Genomic DNA, 17,264 nt, shown 5'->3' on the forward strand with positions numbered 1-17,264 from the left:
ATATTATGCAAGAAGCTCAGAATTTCCGGACAGATATACAAAAAGACTAAGAGAGAAATTAGAGGAAAGAAAAATTCTTGCACAAGAAAAACTATCAAAAGCTTCAAATGCAAATTTGTGTTCATTAATACAACAGATTTATAAAAAAAACATTATATAGATCAAAAAACCTTGGACCATTTCGAAAAAAAAAAACAATTGAGGAAGTGTAAAAATATAAAGAATAAACTCTAGAGATTTTTAAAAGGTATAAAAAAGAATATGGACACGGGAAAGAAAGAGTGATCTGATATGGTACAATATTAACAGAAAGAAGAAAACCAAATGAATCAATACAAAAAAAGCAGCCCCAAAGATATTTGACTTGAAATACAGGCAAAGGTATTAAGATATGGAAATTTTTACAATACAAAAAAAATAAGTCCACAAAGAAGTAATGTAGAAAAGAAGAAGTAAAGTAGAAGTTAACAAAATAGACGCTGAAGTTATGGAATACGTTTGAAGTGAAGGATTTAGTGTAGAAAGTTGAACACAGGTCATATCACAACATGATAGAACATTGAGTCCCCCAAGTAAGAAGAAACAGGAGGAGCAGGAGATACCGGAAGAAGAAATATGGACATGGGAAAGAAAAAGAGAATTAATATGGTGCAGTATTTATGCAAAGGAGTAACCAAAACTAATCAATACAAAAAGAGTAGCACCAAAGATATTTGATGAGAAATACAGGCAAAGGCACTGGGATATGGAAAATTTTAGAATACAAAAAAATAAGAAAACAAAGAGGAACATTAGAAAAGAGAATTAATAATGGGGAAGTTAAAGAAATACAAAATGTGGTTATGGATTAGCTGCAAAGTGAAGGATTTAGTATAGAAAAATCTATCTCTGATAACACCAGAGAAGGATACAGCAATTGATCCCAAATTAAGGAGAAACCAGTGGACTGGGAAACATCTGATCAGTTGCCATATGAAGATGCTTTGGAACCTTCCATAAGAAACCAATACAAAAGTTCATTTGGAGTTGCATAGCAAAGGAAAGAAGAGGAAACTGTGGCAACTCTGACACAGTCCTTGTTGTAGAGTGATACACAGTAAGTTACCATGAGAAAAAGCAATGGATGACACAGAATGAAAGTGAGGAGAATGTGGCACAGGAAAATGATCTAGAACTTTCTGTAGAATGCCCACAGGAAATGGAGAACAAAAATGTGCACTCAGCTTAGAAGAAAATGATATAAGAGAAGAGCTGCTTGATTTAATAGACAAACATATTAAGATCAATGAAAGAAATAGACTACAGAAAGTCAATAAACCCCCAAAAGTTAGAAGTTTGATAAAACAAATGAACACAGTAATTAGGACTGTTTATAGAAATACATGTGATACAGCAAAAGTAAATCAGATATGTTACTGTGCAACTAAATAAATCACAGGTAAAATCTTACCATAAAAAACAGAGGGCATTAAGGGAAAGGAAGAGGAGAAATCAAATGCATTCATGGAAGTATAAAAATAAAGAAAACTGTAAAGCAATTAAGGCAAGAAGTGTCACTGTTAGGATAGTACAGAAGAGGGAACAATCAACAAGCAAAGCACAGCATCAGAAGAGATCAGGATCTATCATACACTATCACAAATAATAAACTAAAAATGTTAGCACAGTCAGAAAAGCTTAGAAGATATTCAGATAAATATAAAGCAGATTTAAAATAAGCAAAGTATTGATGATGCAAAAAAGTTTTATAGAGAACTGGGAAACTAAGAAAAAAGGAATTGAAACACCATCAAAAAATGTTTTGGAGGAATATCTATGACGATACAGTGGAACAGAAAAAAGATTCTGAAATGCTGAATGGATAGTAGAAGTAAAGGAAATAAGTTCAAATATACAGGATATGAAGTGGGATGAAATAACGGCTACAGAAACTGAAGCAAAGTTAAAAAAAGCTTCTAACTGGAAAACCCCAGGCCCAGATGCAGTACCTAACTTCTGGCTAAAAGTATTAACATCTTTACATGAAGATTTAGCCATGAATAAGAACTATTTATATGTGCACTCTGAAAAGACACCAGTCTGGTTACCAACAGGAAAAACAACACTCCTACTTAAGAGCAAACCGGCAAGCTATCCTAAAAACTATAGACCAATAACTTACCTTCTTTTTTTACTCAAATAATTTTTATTGAATTTTTTCAAAAAAAAAATAACAAGTGATTTGTTTGCAATTTAGCTAATAAGGTAACATAATAACAAACTATATACACTATTTACATTTAGCCATGAATAAGAACTATTTATATGTGCACTCTGAAAAGACACCAGTCTGGTTACCAACAGGAAAAACAACACTCCTACTTAAGAGCAAACCGGCAAGCTATCCTAAAAACTATAGACCAATAACTTACCTTCTTTTTTTACTCAAATAATTTTTATTGAATTTTTCAAAAAAAAAATAACAAGTGATTTGTTTGCAATTTAGCTAATAAGGTAACATAATAACAAACTATATACACTATTTACATTTGCCTGAGAATAGATTAAATGATAAATCAGTTTGATTCAGAAATGTATCAAACTTAGAAACTTAGACAAGTATTCTTTTTTTTTTTTCAAGAAGAAATTGAATTCATTCTTAATGTCTCGATAAGAGATATTATCTTCTTCCATGGATTATTGCTCCATGTCTTAGGAGTAATCCTCAGCTTTTTAATTTTGACTTGTATCAATGCTGTTTCATTCAAAGTCTTAAGAATTCTTCAAACATGTGTTTGGAGTTGGATTTCCATTTCCTAGAGATGCATTTTCTAGCAACTGCTAGTATAGTCCATAATAAATATAAATATTTTTTAGTCATTTCTGTATTTTCATTAATATTCAATAAAATCATAGATTTTGTTAATACAAATGAATCTTTAAATATAGCTTGTAGGAAGTTGTTAATATCTTCCCAGAATTTTCTGAGTTTAGGACAGTCATGAAATGTGTATCCAGTCCGCTTTACATATTTGCAGATATCTCCATGTAATATTATTGGTAGTATCAAGTTTGGCAAATCTATTGGGTGTGTAGAATGATCTATGCAGGAACTTCCAGATGTAAATTCTCCAAATTTGTGTATTAGATGTTAGTTTAATGGAGTATAATAAATTAGTTTTACTTTCTGTGGTGAGATTTATTGAATGTCCTTTGGTAATGAAGTTATAATAATCCGGTCGGATTTTAACTTTGTAATTTACTAATAATTTGTATAACTTTGAAGTTATATTTTTCCAATTGTGATTATCATATATAATTTCATTCATTAACTTGCCTTCTGACAATGTATAAACAATACATCGGAACTGATGCTGACAGAGTTTAAAGTCATTTAAAAGAAAGCTCAATCATGGCATTATAGCAAAAGGGTCACAAAAGAAAGTCATATAGAACAAAGGATCATTTATTGTTAAATAAAGTCATAATGGAGAACGAGAAAGAGCAATGGATGACACAGGATGAACCTGAAGAGAATAAGTCCCAGGAAGATGTTGAAGATGTCATGCAACTTTCTGTAGAATGCTCACAGAAATGGAGAACAAAGAATGTGTCCTTAGTTTAGAAGAAATGATCTAAGGGAAGAGTTATTTGATTTAATAGTGATTAAAAGACAAATTATGATCAATGAAATGAAAGAAATATATTACAGAAAGTCAATAGGACCCAAAATCTTGGAAGTTTGATAAAACAAATGATTACAATAATCAAGAAATTCATGTTTTATAACAGCAGTACATAGGATATATTACTGTGCAGCTAAAAAAGGTATTGTATCAGTTGGACAGGAAAACAAGAAAAATGCTATACACATCAAAGTATTTATAAAAAATCAAGTGTATACCAAGATTATATATTTCCTGTTCTGAAGGAGATATGTGCCTCCTCGAAATTTATTGCATGTATAGATCTGCAATTTTAGGACTACTTACATATTTGTTGTTCTCACAAGATCCAAACATAGTGAACGTTTTAAAACCTGAGGAGAACACTTCTAAGATGACTGCCATGCTTAACTTAGGAGTGGCATATATCAGTGTCAAGCAGGAATGGAAATCAAACCAAAAGTAGATAAAAATCAGGCAGCAATTGAATGTGCCAAAAAAAAAAAAAAAAGAAAGAATATAAGGTGAAAGATGAGATGAAGGATCAGATGAGAAGGCAAGAAATGCGGAAAAGATAAAAATATAGTTGCAAATACAGAAAACTCCTCTAACAACCTCATTTTGATCAGGATCTGATCTAGGAATGGTTAAGGAGAGGTAAATTTAAACACACACACCTACCCCCTAACCACACCACCATTTGCAAACACTAATAATCTCCAACATAGTAACTCTGATCTACCACTATTAAACATGAGCCTGAAAATCCTACTGAACAAAATTCATGAATTTCATACAATCCTGTTCCATTATTTCCCAGATATATCTTTCCTAACAGAAACTCAGCTAAAACCCCATGTTCAAGATAATGAAAGCCTAAACCACAGTTATAATATCCACCGACAAGATGGGACCCATAAAAGTGGTGGTGGCATAGCAATATTATACAAAGACAATCTCAAACTTGAAAGACTTGATAATCATACTGACCTAGCTAATTTAGAAATACTCATCTCCTGCCTTCAAATTAACCCTAATAAACATACCATTATAATAGCCATTTATATCCCATCAGGCAACAAATCAGTTATTATCGAGGACTTCCTTTGCTGGTGTGCATTGACTTTCAGTCAGGAAACTATAATAATGTGGGATTTCAACATAGACTGGACTACAGTCTCCTCTTATAATCCCTCAAACTTTATAAACCTCCATGGTTTCAGTCAGCTAATACAAGCAGCTACTAGATGTGACAAGCACAGCAAAAAACAATCAATCCTAGACTGGACCCTAACTAATACAAACTCCCTCTGTTACCAGTCAGGTTGTCTTCCAGACAGCCTAAGTGATCAGCTGCCCACCTATGTACTAAAACACCACACATGCCTGGCAAAGAAACCCTTTACAAACATATCCACAACAAAAGGAACTTCTCCCTCAAAATTCTCTCTTACATCAATGTGACTTGTCCCCACTAAAACACCTCCACCTTGACCTAATCATTAAGTATTTCAATGAAAAATTCCTCTCTATCCTAAACAGTATAGCACCCCTTAGAAAGATATGTGTAAACTCTAAACCCATAAAATGGCTTACTATGGAAACAAAAATGATAGTAAAACACAGAGACAGGACATGGCATCTATACAAGGAGACCAAAAACCAAACAACCCTTCACACCTATCAACAACTACAAAATCAAGCCAAAATAAAAACAAATAAAACATAATAAAAAAAATAATATATTCAGCAATTCAAGAAAAAAACATCAAAATAACCCTGAGAAATTCAGGGGAGCCATCAACCAATTGGTAAAACCCGGCCATTCCACTAGCGCAACTCCATCGACAACCAACTTCACTGATAGTATAGCCTCACCATTCAACACACACTTTATTAACTCTATTCTGTCCATTATTAAGAAGGACCCCAAATCCCCTTTATTTATCCCCACAGATCTGGAAACTAACCTCAATTACTTCACTATAAATCAGATACCAACGTCTGCAATAAAAAACACCTATTCAAACTTAAACATTGTTCCTTCACTGCTGACCAACTCCCAAATTAATTTCTTATACTAGCTGCAGACATCATGTCTTACCCCATATCAGTCCTAATTAACCAGTCTATGAAAGAAAAATACATCCCTAAACAATGGAAAGTATCTTACATAATCCCCTGCACAAAGGTGGCACCTCCACTGAGTTCGCTAATTACAGGCCAATTGCTATTCTCTCAACCATAGCAAAAATAATGGAAAAGTGCGCACATTCACAACTACCTGACTATCTCCTAAAAAACAACCTCTTGTCCACATCCCATCATGGTTTTTGACCAAAGCATAGAACAACAACAGCTCTTGTTAGTTATTCTAACTCAGTCAATTGGCATAGAAACAATGACCTACTTGCCAAGTCCATCTTTCTCGACATGTTAAAGTCCTTTGATACAGTTTCACACCAAAAACCTATCAATGAGCTAGCTTCCTTAAACTTTTCTCAATCTGCCCTTTCCTGGTTTACTAGCTATCTAACCGACCGTCAACAGGCAGTTAAGTGACAAAAGAAATTTTCAACTCTATTACCTGCATCTGTGGCTGTACCTCATGGGTCAATCCTTGGTTCACTACTTTTCTTCATTTTTGCAAACAAACTTTGTTTAGCCACTCAGCATGCAATCATAATCTAATATGCTGATGACTCCTCCATCATATGCTCAGCTGCCTCCTTCCTGAACTCCTGCAAAAAAAACAACAATTCTTCTTAGATATTGAGCAATCCCTATCAGACTCAAATAATTTTCAATGCTAACAAAACAAAGCTTATGCTCTTCTAGCCAGAAACAGATTAGAGTCCCCCCTTACTATCTATTCTTCAAATAATACTTTAATTGAACCAGTAAATCACACTAAGCTCCTTGGGGTCACAATAGACAATGACCTTAAATTTGACAAACACCTTGCAGCTGAAATCCAAAATGTCCACTTAAGTTAGGCTCACTATATAGAATTAAGCCCTTCCTGACTGACATCACTGGACACTCCATCACTAGAACACACTTACTCTCTAGCCTGTTATATGCCTCACCAGTATTTTAAAACCAAAAAAAAATCTGATTCAATAAATTGGAGCCCTGCTATAACAAAATAGCAAGATTTGCTGCTAACCTGCCATCCGGGTCACATCACTGCTTAGCACTACACCAGCTTAAATGGTTGGAACTTCCCAATGTACTCTCAGTTAACCAGCTAGCCCTAGCACACTTTACCTTTCACTGCCCAGACAATTGCCCAGCTCTTAGCAACCTAGTACAATCCCACATCAACTGTAGACCAATAAGATCCTCCCAGAAACTCCTACTGAAAGTAACTAAAGCCAATAATAGCCATGGTGACTCCCTATACTCCAACAAAATAACTAAATCTTGGAATACCATGCCTCAGAATATACTCAACACAACCAACTCATCTAAACTGTAAATACTGCTTAAACAATACCTAAACAACACCGGGCTGTGTTCCTGCGGTAATCCAGGCTAAACTCACTCCCTTTCTCTCCCCTTCTAACTCTTTAAATGGTTCAGCTGCTACTATAATACCTCCATATTTCCCTTTTTTATATCTCTGCTTGTACTAGCTGCCATCTGTATGTACAACATTTTTCTTTTCCTCCTCTGTAACACCTGCCTCTGTTAATGACATATTAAAACTCCTTTACCATGGAACAAGCAATGTACTATCTTTGTATCAGTGCTATTCTTGTATGTAACTAACTTTAAAAATATGCTGCTAAATGTTTACCACTATAACAAATGCTACTTTTTTCTTTCTTTATTTATCACTGTAACAATTGTTATTTTTTTTTCTTTTTTATTTCATAATTTTGTGGAGCTTGTCTCCCCAGACCTCCACTGAAAATGGGCCATCAACCCATTTAGACTTCCCCAGTAAACAAATGTAAAATAAATAAATAAATAAAAGACAAAAGGTTAATTAATATTGGTGGCCTAGGATAGTGGACTATGTACATGCTGGTCTACAAAGCCCAATGAACATGTCGGAGAAACAGACAAATGAAGGTTTTGGAAAACAGAACTGGAAACAGTTGTACATCTTGTTGCTGGGTGTGATACAGTAATGGCAGAGGGCCTGTATACTTAAAGGTATAATCATGTGGAAAGACTGTTGCATTGGGAAGTATGCAAACATTACATTATTGAAGTAGCTGAGAAGCAGTGGAAATATGAACACCAAAGCATTATGGAAAATACTGAAGTTCATATCACATAGGATCACCCATTAACAACAGTTTAATAAACAAATGCAAGAAAACCAGATATAGTAGTCCATGAAAAGAAGACAAAAGTAGCATTAATCATTAAAATTGCTACACATAGTGATTACAGTGTCTTACATACAGAGAGAGGCAAAGTCATAAAATTCCAGGATTTGCAGGCAGAAACGAGGGCAATGTGGAAGGAGGATACCCAAACATTTATAATAGCAGTAGGAGCAATGGGTTTCTTAAAAAGAAATAAAAAACAAAACAGTGTAAGAAACTTCTCTGTGTGGAAGATTTTCAATACACACACACATATATATATATATATATATATATATATATATATATATATATAGTTAATCACTGTTTATTAATCAGATCAGATAATGGTAGTAGAAGTAGTGAACTTAAACTTGTCCTAAGTAAAAAAAAAAATAATAAAAAATATATAATTTGAAATATTGTACAGAACTGCTAAGTATTTAAAAGGAATCCAAGCAGGGTAGGGAGTATGTTTCCAGTTGAAAATCCTGGATTTTTGACTGGAAACAGACTGCCTACCCTGCTTGGATTCCTTTTGAATACTAGTAATTCTGTACAATATTTCAAATTATATATTTTTTATTATTTTTTTGACTTAGGACGAGTTTAAGTTTGCTACTTCTACTACCATTATCTGATCTGACTAATATACAGTGATTAACTAGATATATATATGGTTTGGAAATCTTCCACACAGAGAAGTTTCTTATACTGTTTTGTTTTTGGACCCACTATATTTGTTTAGTGGGTTGTTTGAGACTTCAGGGGTACACGCAGATTACTTGTTTTTTTTTTTAAAAAATTTTACGCTTGTATTTAGATATGCTACTGATATATGTAACTCCATATGAATCGCACAAGGAGTCAATTCCTGGGAGTCTATATCAGTTCAACAAAACAGCACATCATTGAATACAACAACCTCGAACTTCTAACCACAAAATCTAAAAACATTGAAAGCTCAGAACAGTGAATTTTTTCCCTGGGAAAAAAATCACTGTTCCAAGAAACACACACGCACAACACAAACACACCAAAAAAAACAGCAATCCACACACATACACTTAAAATCCTACATCTAACCCTACACTAAACTGCACATACAGTACTATCTATCCACTATCCTTAACCCAAAACCTAACCCTAAGGTCCATCACTATTGCACACTCACCTCACCCGCACCCTAACCCTAACTCACATACCCTGACCTAACCCTAAAGTATATCACTATCACACACTCACCTCACCCGCGCCCTAACCCTAACTCTCATGCCCCGCCCTTACCCTAAAGTCTGTCACTATCGCACACTCACCTCACCCGTGCCCTAACCCTAACTCACATACCCTGCCCTAACCCTGACATCCACACATTTGCAAACTTACCTGAACCCAACCCGTAACTTTCCAACACAGTGCTGAAAATAGCGATGCCACAGAAATAGACACCCGAATTCTTTCCCTAGGAAAAAATTCGGTAATCTGCAGCTTTGTTATTTTCAGCGTTCGCTGTTTTCAGGTCGATATTAGACCATTCGAAGTATTAACACTTTGATGATCTAATATAGACCCAATTCCTGGCACATTGCAGATTCAAAGAGCACTTTTGGCTAACATCAAAGATTAAAGCAATACTTATTTCATACACTTAAATTGTACTTTGACTTAGGATTGGCTCCAATGCTGTCATGGTATTTGAAACCAAAAAGACTCAGAGAAATTAAAACCAACTGAAAAGAGGAGAAGAGAAAGCTGTTTCCTGTGGCAAACCAGGTTTAAAGTCTCCAGACTTCACTCTGGATGACTTTGTCATAGCACTGCATTTGTGAAGAATCTGAGCATTTCTGCTGAAGGTCTGACTTAGTAACATAGTTTCAACAATTTTGAGTTTGATAATTTTTGGAGAATAGTAAACCTGCTTACAGCTTTGTAATGCTGTAAGACAAAAATGCTAAAATATTCAAGTGCATCTGCTGAACAAATCAGTTATGCTCAGAAGCTATACATTTTATGGGAAAAGACTGTGGGTTAAATGGTTACATTCACCATGCCTGGCAGCATGCGTTTAAGAAAATAACAGTGATTAACAACTGCATGTTTCAAATATCTTTAGCTGAATTTTCAGCACAGTTTTTTTTTACCTTTTAATAAAAAGGTCGAGAAGCCATTAAGCTTTTTACTCTAACTTTGTAGAGGAACTGCCACAACTATATTAGGTGATCCCAAAACAAGGTTTGAACAGTGTTTGGGAAATAGTAGGCATCACTCTTAATACAATGCAAAATACAATGCAAAAATGAACACCTGGAAAGGCAGAGGTATTGTATAATGTCAGAACCAGAAAATGGCAAGTGCAAAGTTCACTATTTATACCCAGTCATGCAGGAAGTTTCTCCAAACAGAAAAAAGAGCAAATACAAATACACATATACCAGAATATTAGTGTACACCATCATTATGAGAAAGGGTCATATTACAAAGCAGTTTGCTTTCATGGTAACTAGCTACACTGAGTTTATTTGTGTTACATGAGAAAAACATTTGATGTTAACTTGTTTACCATTTTCTTAAGTTTAGTAAATATTTTTGTTTCAACATTTAAAGATGGTGTTCTATAGTATGTTTAAGACAGGGTACACTATAGAAGTAGAGTTTGAACTATGATTCCTTAAAAAGATACTGCATCTGTTTTTTTTTTTCACTTGAGCAAAGTTTAGTATAATCACAACACATTGTATTATTTTTGGTCACTATATCACTGCCTACAATTATTCCTATAGAAAGAGATTTGAGTATGAGATTGCTGCTATGACTAATTTTAAGGAAAAGGAAAGAAAATGCTTCTGAATTACTATGAGTCTGAGTAGAATGAAGTTCACAGTTGTGTATTCCAACGAAGTGTGTGTTGAAATGGGAAGGAAGAACAACCCTTCCAAAAGAAGTATCGTTGAATAAATTTGTAAGTGACTGTTTGACACAGTGAGAGGCTTCTTTTTTTGATAGACCCAAAGACAGATATATATATATATATATATATATATATATATATATATATATAGAAGAGAGAGAGAGAGAGATGTAGAAACTTGACTTTGAGTAAACAAAAAAAAAAAAAAACAGGTTTAAAATGAATAGTAATAAAAAACAGTAGCAAGGTTATAACTATTAACTGCTTTAAGAAAGTAACACAGAAGTGCTGAAAGAAATGTACAGTCCATTGCAGAAACGTTGCTTTCTAAAATAGCAACATATAAATTGCTGGAAGGTTGCTTACTTAATATATGTGTAGTGAATGTACTAAGCTGCTGAAGGGAACATATTGATAAAAAACAGCATTTATAATGTATATGCTTAAATGTAATGGTACAAGAAATTACTGCTGGATTTATAAGAAAGTAAAAAGAATGTTTTGTGTATACACTGGGGTGCACCCTGAAAGAGTGCTGCACTGACTTTCTGAGAAAACTAAATCATACAATTCTGAAGTGTGTACACTGGGAAAAGGTAACTATACAGTTACTTTTGAACATAAGTCTAAGAAATGCATAAAAAAAGTGTCATACGTCCATTTAAAATAAATTTAATATCTTCTAGTTAAAAAAGAAAAAGGAATAAAGTCCCTTGATGTTCACAGATGATAAGTGCTTTCGAAATAATCTTCAACGATCTTTTTCTTTTTTAACTAGAAGATATTAAATTTATTTTAAATGGACGTCTGACACGTTTTTTGTGGACAGGACTACCAGCTCTATTTCCACAGTCATCTGATATACAACATAATGTTAGCCTTGGTGATTTTTCTATCACTTCAAATATCTGTCTCTCTAAAAAGTTGCATAGTCCATGATGCAAAAATATTTTTTTCCTGTCACTTTCTGCTTCACTCTGCAAACATACAGAAAGCTTTTCTTTCCAACTTCAACATCAAAGGATTTAAATTTTCAGCAACTTAACTTTAAATATCCTGAATTAAAAAAAAAAATGTGACTAAAATTATTCTTGGTTTAAGGCCCTATTAATGTTTAATGTGAGCATTCACAGCTGGTGAAAAATAATTTCCTGCTTTATTAATACTCATGGACAGTACATTATAATTTAAAGACTATATCCATGTATTGGATATTGGTTTTATCTAATATATCATTTATCCACCATCGATATCATGGTCTACTTTGCAGGTTATACTTTATGTTCCATAATAACATATTGCCTGAAACTTACAAAATGTTCCTGCTTTTTAATGATTTATCTCAACTAAGCATTGCCTAAAATGTGAGCTGTTGAAAATAACTGAAATGTTTCATTCCTTGATTGCTCACTTAATATATTTCAGGGTTACCAGGGAAATGCATCTTCTCGTAGAACCCAGAAACTTACCCTGTGTTAGGTGCTTACCTATCACGGGATGCACACATACATAAACACATTCACACAGCATGGACACTTAAGGCAATTTGGAGGATTATCAGTTCACCTACAGCATGCCTTTGGGATATAGAAGAAAATTGGATTACCTATCGGAAAGCCATATAAACACAGGGCATGAAGATCCTGTACAGATGGCAACTCAACCAAGACCCAAACTGGAGAGCCAAATTTTATGAGGTAACACTATACCACTCTTCTAATGTTTCTGAATTTACTAGTTCTAAATTTGAAATTACCTGACCATGACCAGAGCAGTAAATGGGGGTTATCCCTTCACTCTGTCACATATCTTATTGAAAGTGCTTGCACATTTCCAGAATAAATGCTGGAGATGAATGCGAAACAATTGCTGATCTTCAGAAATCGATTGGTATGATACTGTTGTATTACTACATTATTTACTCCATTTGTGTTTGTTTCCCAGCACTTAATTAAAACAATAGCTTTACAAGGGACACAGTGAAACAAATGAAAAGATTAACTAAAATGTTGTGCTGACTTTCACAATTCTTCATTTATATTCTAAAATAAATCTATTTTTGTGTAATCAGCCCCTGATCATGCAGAAATCCTTTATTTAATTATTTTGCTTAAAAATTTTGCTAACTAGATTGCTAGACAGCTGGATTGAGGCCCATTTTCAACAGTGGTCTGGAAGCATTGTCTGGTTAACTAACTTGCTCAGAGTGACACAACAGATAGAATTAAACCCAGGTCTACAGGATGACACTCATTAGAATATCATAGCCTTAATCTTAGGCACTAAACTGCTAGAATTTTTTCTATTTTTTTATTTTTTATTTATTTATTTTGCTGTAGTAAGTTATACAAATTAGGCAGATCTTCTACACCAGAGTGGTCCTAATTATGGAAACATAGTTTGACCCCTGGGCTAGGATCACCATTGGCCCCTAAAACTGACCAGTGCTGTATCCACAGGAGGAGTAAAAGCTAGAGAGCTTTCTCTACTCTTTACAGAGGCTGGTCTGTTTTGTAGTTGTGGTTGTTTCCTCCTGTATTGTGATGGACTATTGAAAGGCCACTGCATGCAATGAGGGGTGACTTAGGTGTGCCATGTTCTCCAGCAGCACCTCTCAAATCTTTCAGCATGGTTGACTTGGCTAACTTTCAGGGTTCTGCTTTTCACAAAATCTCCAGAAACTGTCTTCAGCAGCTCCAGCAGGTAGCTGAGAAACAAATTAATTATGGCTCATAATCAAAACTTTATTTCTGCGTGCCAGTTAAGTTGTGTGCATCATACAGAAATATTAAATATATCACCACTCTTATAGTTGAAAAGCAGACATACAATGCCTAGATAAGGCCAGGTTCTTCAATGTTTCAGTACTAACTCAAGAAATCCTTCCTTCCTGTCTGCAATGTCATGAATATATGGGATGGTGAGGTTATTGGTCACAGGAATATTTTGTGACAATAGATGTTGTTTATCTGTGGCTATTGTTTTCTGGGTCTGGCCTGGGAGGAAGAAGGTACGTTGAAGCTGTTTTATGAGTAAGTGGTTCAAAACACATTAATGAAGGAGATAAAAATCTAACAATTAATGATATTGTGATTTCTTACATTTTGTAATTAAAAAGTAGCCAGATCAAAGAAGAAACATGGGGGGGGGTTATGAAAACTGAAAAGTGTCATCCTTGTATTTGATAAAGGAGCAGTCACAATTAAATGGCATTTACTGGAAAACTGGTGCAACAGCATGCAAACTTGCAAATGAAGCTGGTGGTCTAAACCAAAACATGTGAAGTTGTATTCCTCTACAGAAAATGTAATAATGCATACTCCACCATGCTGTGTAAATGTGAAATGCGAGGTAGTTTCTTTTCCTGTGTGCATATACAAGATAAGATACTGTGGGAGAATTGTTATGTAACTTACTTATTTTTTTCCAACAGAATTTATACAAGCAGAACGTGAGATCCCTATTGCTGTTTATAGCATCATGAATTCTGATGAAGGATTGAAAGATCCAGTGGTATTTAATGACCCCTACTGGCCAATGCAGTGGGAACTGGTAAGAACTAAAAAAATATATGTTTATTTATTTATAAGCAGGTAAGCCTCTTTAGTTGTAAGGTGTGTGTATTAGCTCTAGCCTTAACCTAATGTTTGTATCACTATCTTGGATGGTGTAAATGCTTCAGTAGGCTTGAGGTGTGACTCCGTTTTCCTTCTGCTGGCCACTGCTTGTTCATTATTCATTGTAAATTAAATAGCGATGCATCATGAAAAGAGCAAATTTAAGAATTGGTTTCTGGCAGTCTGGACAGTTCCAACTAATATTTTGTAAAATAAATTGTTACTTGTTAGAAATAATTTATATTTAGACCTAGTAACCCGATATCCCTTTTTCTTGGGTGACAAAGGAGAAAAACAGTTTCACTTGTACTGGAATAACAAACATAAAAGCTTTTGATATATGGAAATAAAGCGAAACGTTTAAATATTTCAATAACTTTGACGGCAGACAGTCCACTCATGTTTGTTATTGATTGATAACATGAGTGGATTTCATTTACCCCAGCTGATATTCAAAATATAGTAAAATGTTTTCTTTAGGTGTAATACAATACTACTGATCATATAACTGCACAAATTAATATATCATTGTTACATTAGAGCTGTACCTTTAGCATTTGATCAGCTTTTCTGATTTAATGCAGATAGAATAACATTTTGAAAGACTATAATTCTGTTTATAATATATATCGCCTCTCCCACCATAACCAACTTAGCATGTATATTTGACAAAGACGTCAAGAAATTCATCTCTTAAGATTGAAGCCTAAGAAGTGAATCTTGGCATTTATGTTGAGAACAAATAATAGGGCTTATGATAATTAAGACCTAATTGTAAGTCTTTGTAGTGTATGGAAGCTTATCTGCTCCATGTACTACCAGTGGCAGAAAAAGAAAAAAATGTAGGAGTGCAAAGTGTTTTACAAGTTTTTCTATTAATTTGAAAGCTTGTAAAACTGTACACATCAGGCAGAAAAAAGTTCCCTCTGAAGTAGGAATTGCTGTGCCACACTTTTTGTTTATAAATGTGGCATAGTGAAATATCGAACAGATTTTAAAACTATTCTACCTTCTTCCACTGTTTTTTGCTGGTCATCACTCTCTGCTGTCAATCTGCAGCAGGAGACCTGATCCTAAGATTGCTTAGGGGTGCTTAAAAAGCTTTTTAGGTACCTTTCTTACATCCAAAAGATGATTAACAAACTTACCTTTTTTCAATTTTTGTAGTATAATTGCAGCAGTGCATGCTTTACAATATGCTGTAAGCTGCACAATTGAGTACTCACTGCATTTTATGAAACATTTTTAAATCTGCCATATATCACATAACTGTGTACTCTGTGAAACAGTATTTCAGATAGCATATGTTGTCATTAGTTATTAACAGCCTAACTTTGCTTTACTTTTTTGGCATGTTAGGATGAGAATAGCCAACTTGTCCCATGCCCTGACCCAATAAGGAAAACCCTGGTGCCATTGCAAGCATTTATTATGGTCACAATAATACAAGAATTAATATTTAACTTCTGAAATAACTACTTATAACATTGCATAACCTTGTCTGCTTTCACCAATAACTCCAGATGTTGCAAGCTGGCATATACACCAGCTGTGCCAGCTTGCCTTGACTTTAGCCTGAGTGGCATTCACCATGCATCCTCAGCTTCCTTGGTGCAAAAACTCTGCACCTGTATATTCATACCCTTATGACAAAGTCACTCAACTTGGAGGTCTACAAAGATAAAGGGGAGGATCCCCATGGGGATGAAGGTGGTCCGAGCCTATTTGTGGTGGTGCTATTGCATGATGCCCCCCCTCTTCATGAATGACTCTGCAGTGGCTGCATAAGTGTTACATTAACCATGCTCCAGTAATTAAGTGAAATTCATTAAGAAACATACTGCATAATGTGAACTTCAGTATGTGTGACTTGACTCGTACTGTTGGATAATTAAAAGACTATAATGCTACACATGCAAACACACACACACACACACACACACACACACACACACACACACACACACACACACACACACACACACACACACATATATACAGATTCAGTTTAGAATCTCGAAATACTGAAATATCAAAATTCAGTATTTCGCGCCCATAAAATGGAATCCTGAAAAGAATGAAAACTCAGAAGCGCGAAATTCAAAAACTCGCATACCGGAGATTTTAAATTAGTGCTTCTGGTGTTTTGCTGTGGTTATGGATTCAGGTAAGTGTTTATGTGTTAAGGGTTTTGGGTAGGGGTTGTGGTGTGTGTTAATGTGTTTTGTTGCTGTGATGTTTGTGTGCGAGGAGAATATAGCTTGTGTGGTGGTGTTTTGTGTGTTTTTGTATGTAGTGCGACCTCGGAGTTAAAATATTTAAGGGGGGGGGGTGCAGGGGGCTTGCCCCCCACATGGGGGGTGCAGGGGGGCTTGCCTCCCTTTTTTATGTAGGACAGAGCTTGTGTTTGTGTGTGGGGAGGAAGGTGTGCATTTGTGTACAGCAAAAGCGCTAATTCAAAATCTCCGGTATGCGAGATTTTGAATTTTGCGCATCTGAGTTTTCGTTCTTTTAAGGATTCCACTTTATGGGCTCAAAATACTGAATTTCGATATTTCAGTATTTTGAGCTTCTAAAGTGAATCCATATATACATATAAAATCATATTTGCTACCAAAGTAAATACTTATGTAAAACAGTTGAAAGCTATAAATTAAATAGATCCACTCCAAAGCCTTTTAGATGTACTCCATCAAAGGTCAACATCTGGTTTGGCTAAGTCAATGAGCTCTTTCAGAAAAAGGCTAATAGATGGTGCTGCTCTGGAAAGTTC

The 17,264-nt window shown here is 34.7% G+C and overlaps 1 protein-coding gene across 1 annotated transcript in view; it reads left to right on the top strand.

The window, feature by feature from the left end:
* LOC122800655 (PC3-like endoprotease variant B) overlaps positions 1-17,264 on the top strand; it is a 3,659,607-nt gene that overhangs the window by 1,689,882 nt on the left and 1,952,461 nt on the right. Inside the window, exon 7 of the mRNA XM_044069972.1 lies at positions 14,308-14,426. Within this exon, the coding sequence (XP_043925907.1) occupies positions 14,308-14,426 (119 nt within the window). The remainder of the gene's footprint in view (positions 1-14,307; positions 14,427-17,264) is intronic.

Source organism: Protopterus annectens, chromosome 1.part0, assembly GCF_019279795.1.
Source record: "Protopterus annectens isolate FY-2018-M chromosome 1.part0, PAN1.0, whole genome shotgun sequence".
In the NCBI taxonomy this organism is placed as follows: domain Eukaryota; kingdom Metazoa; phylum Chordata; order Ceratodontiformes; family Protopteridae; genus Protopterus; species Protopterus annectens.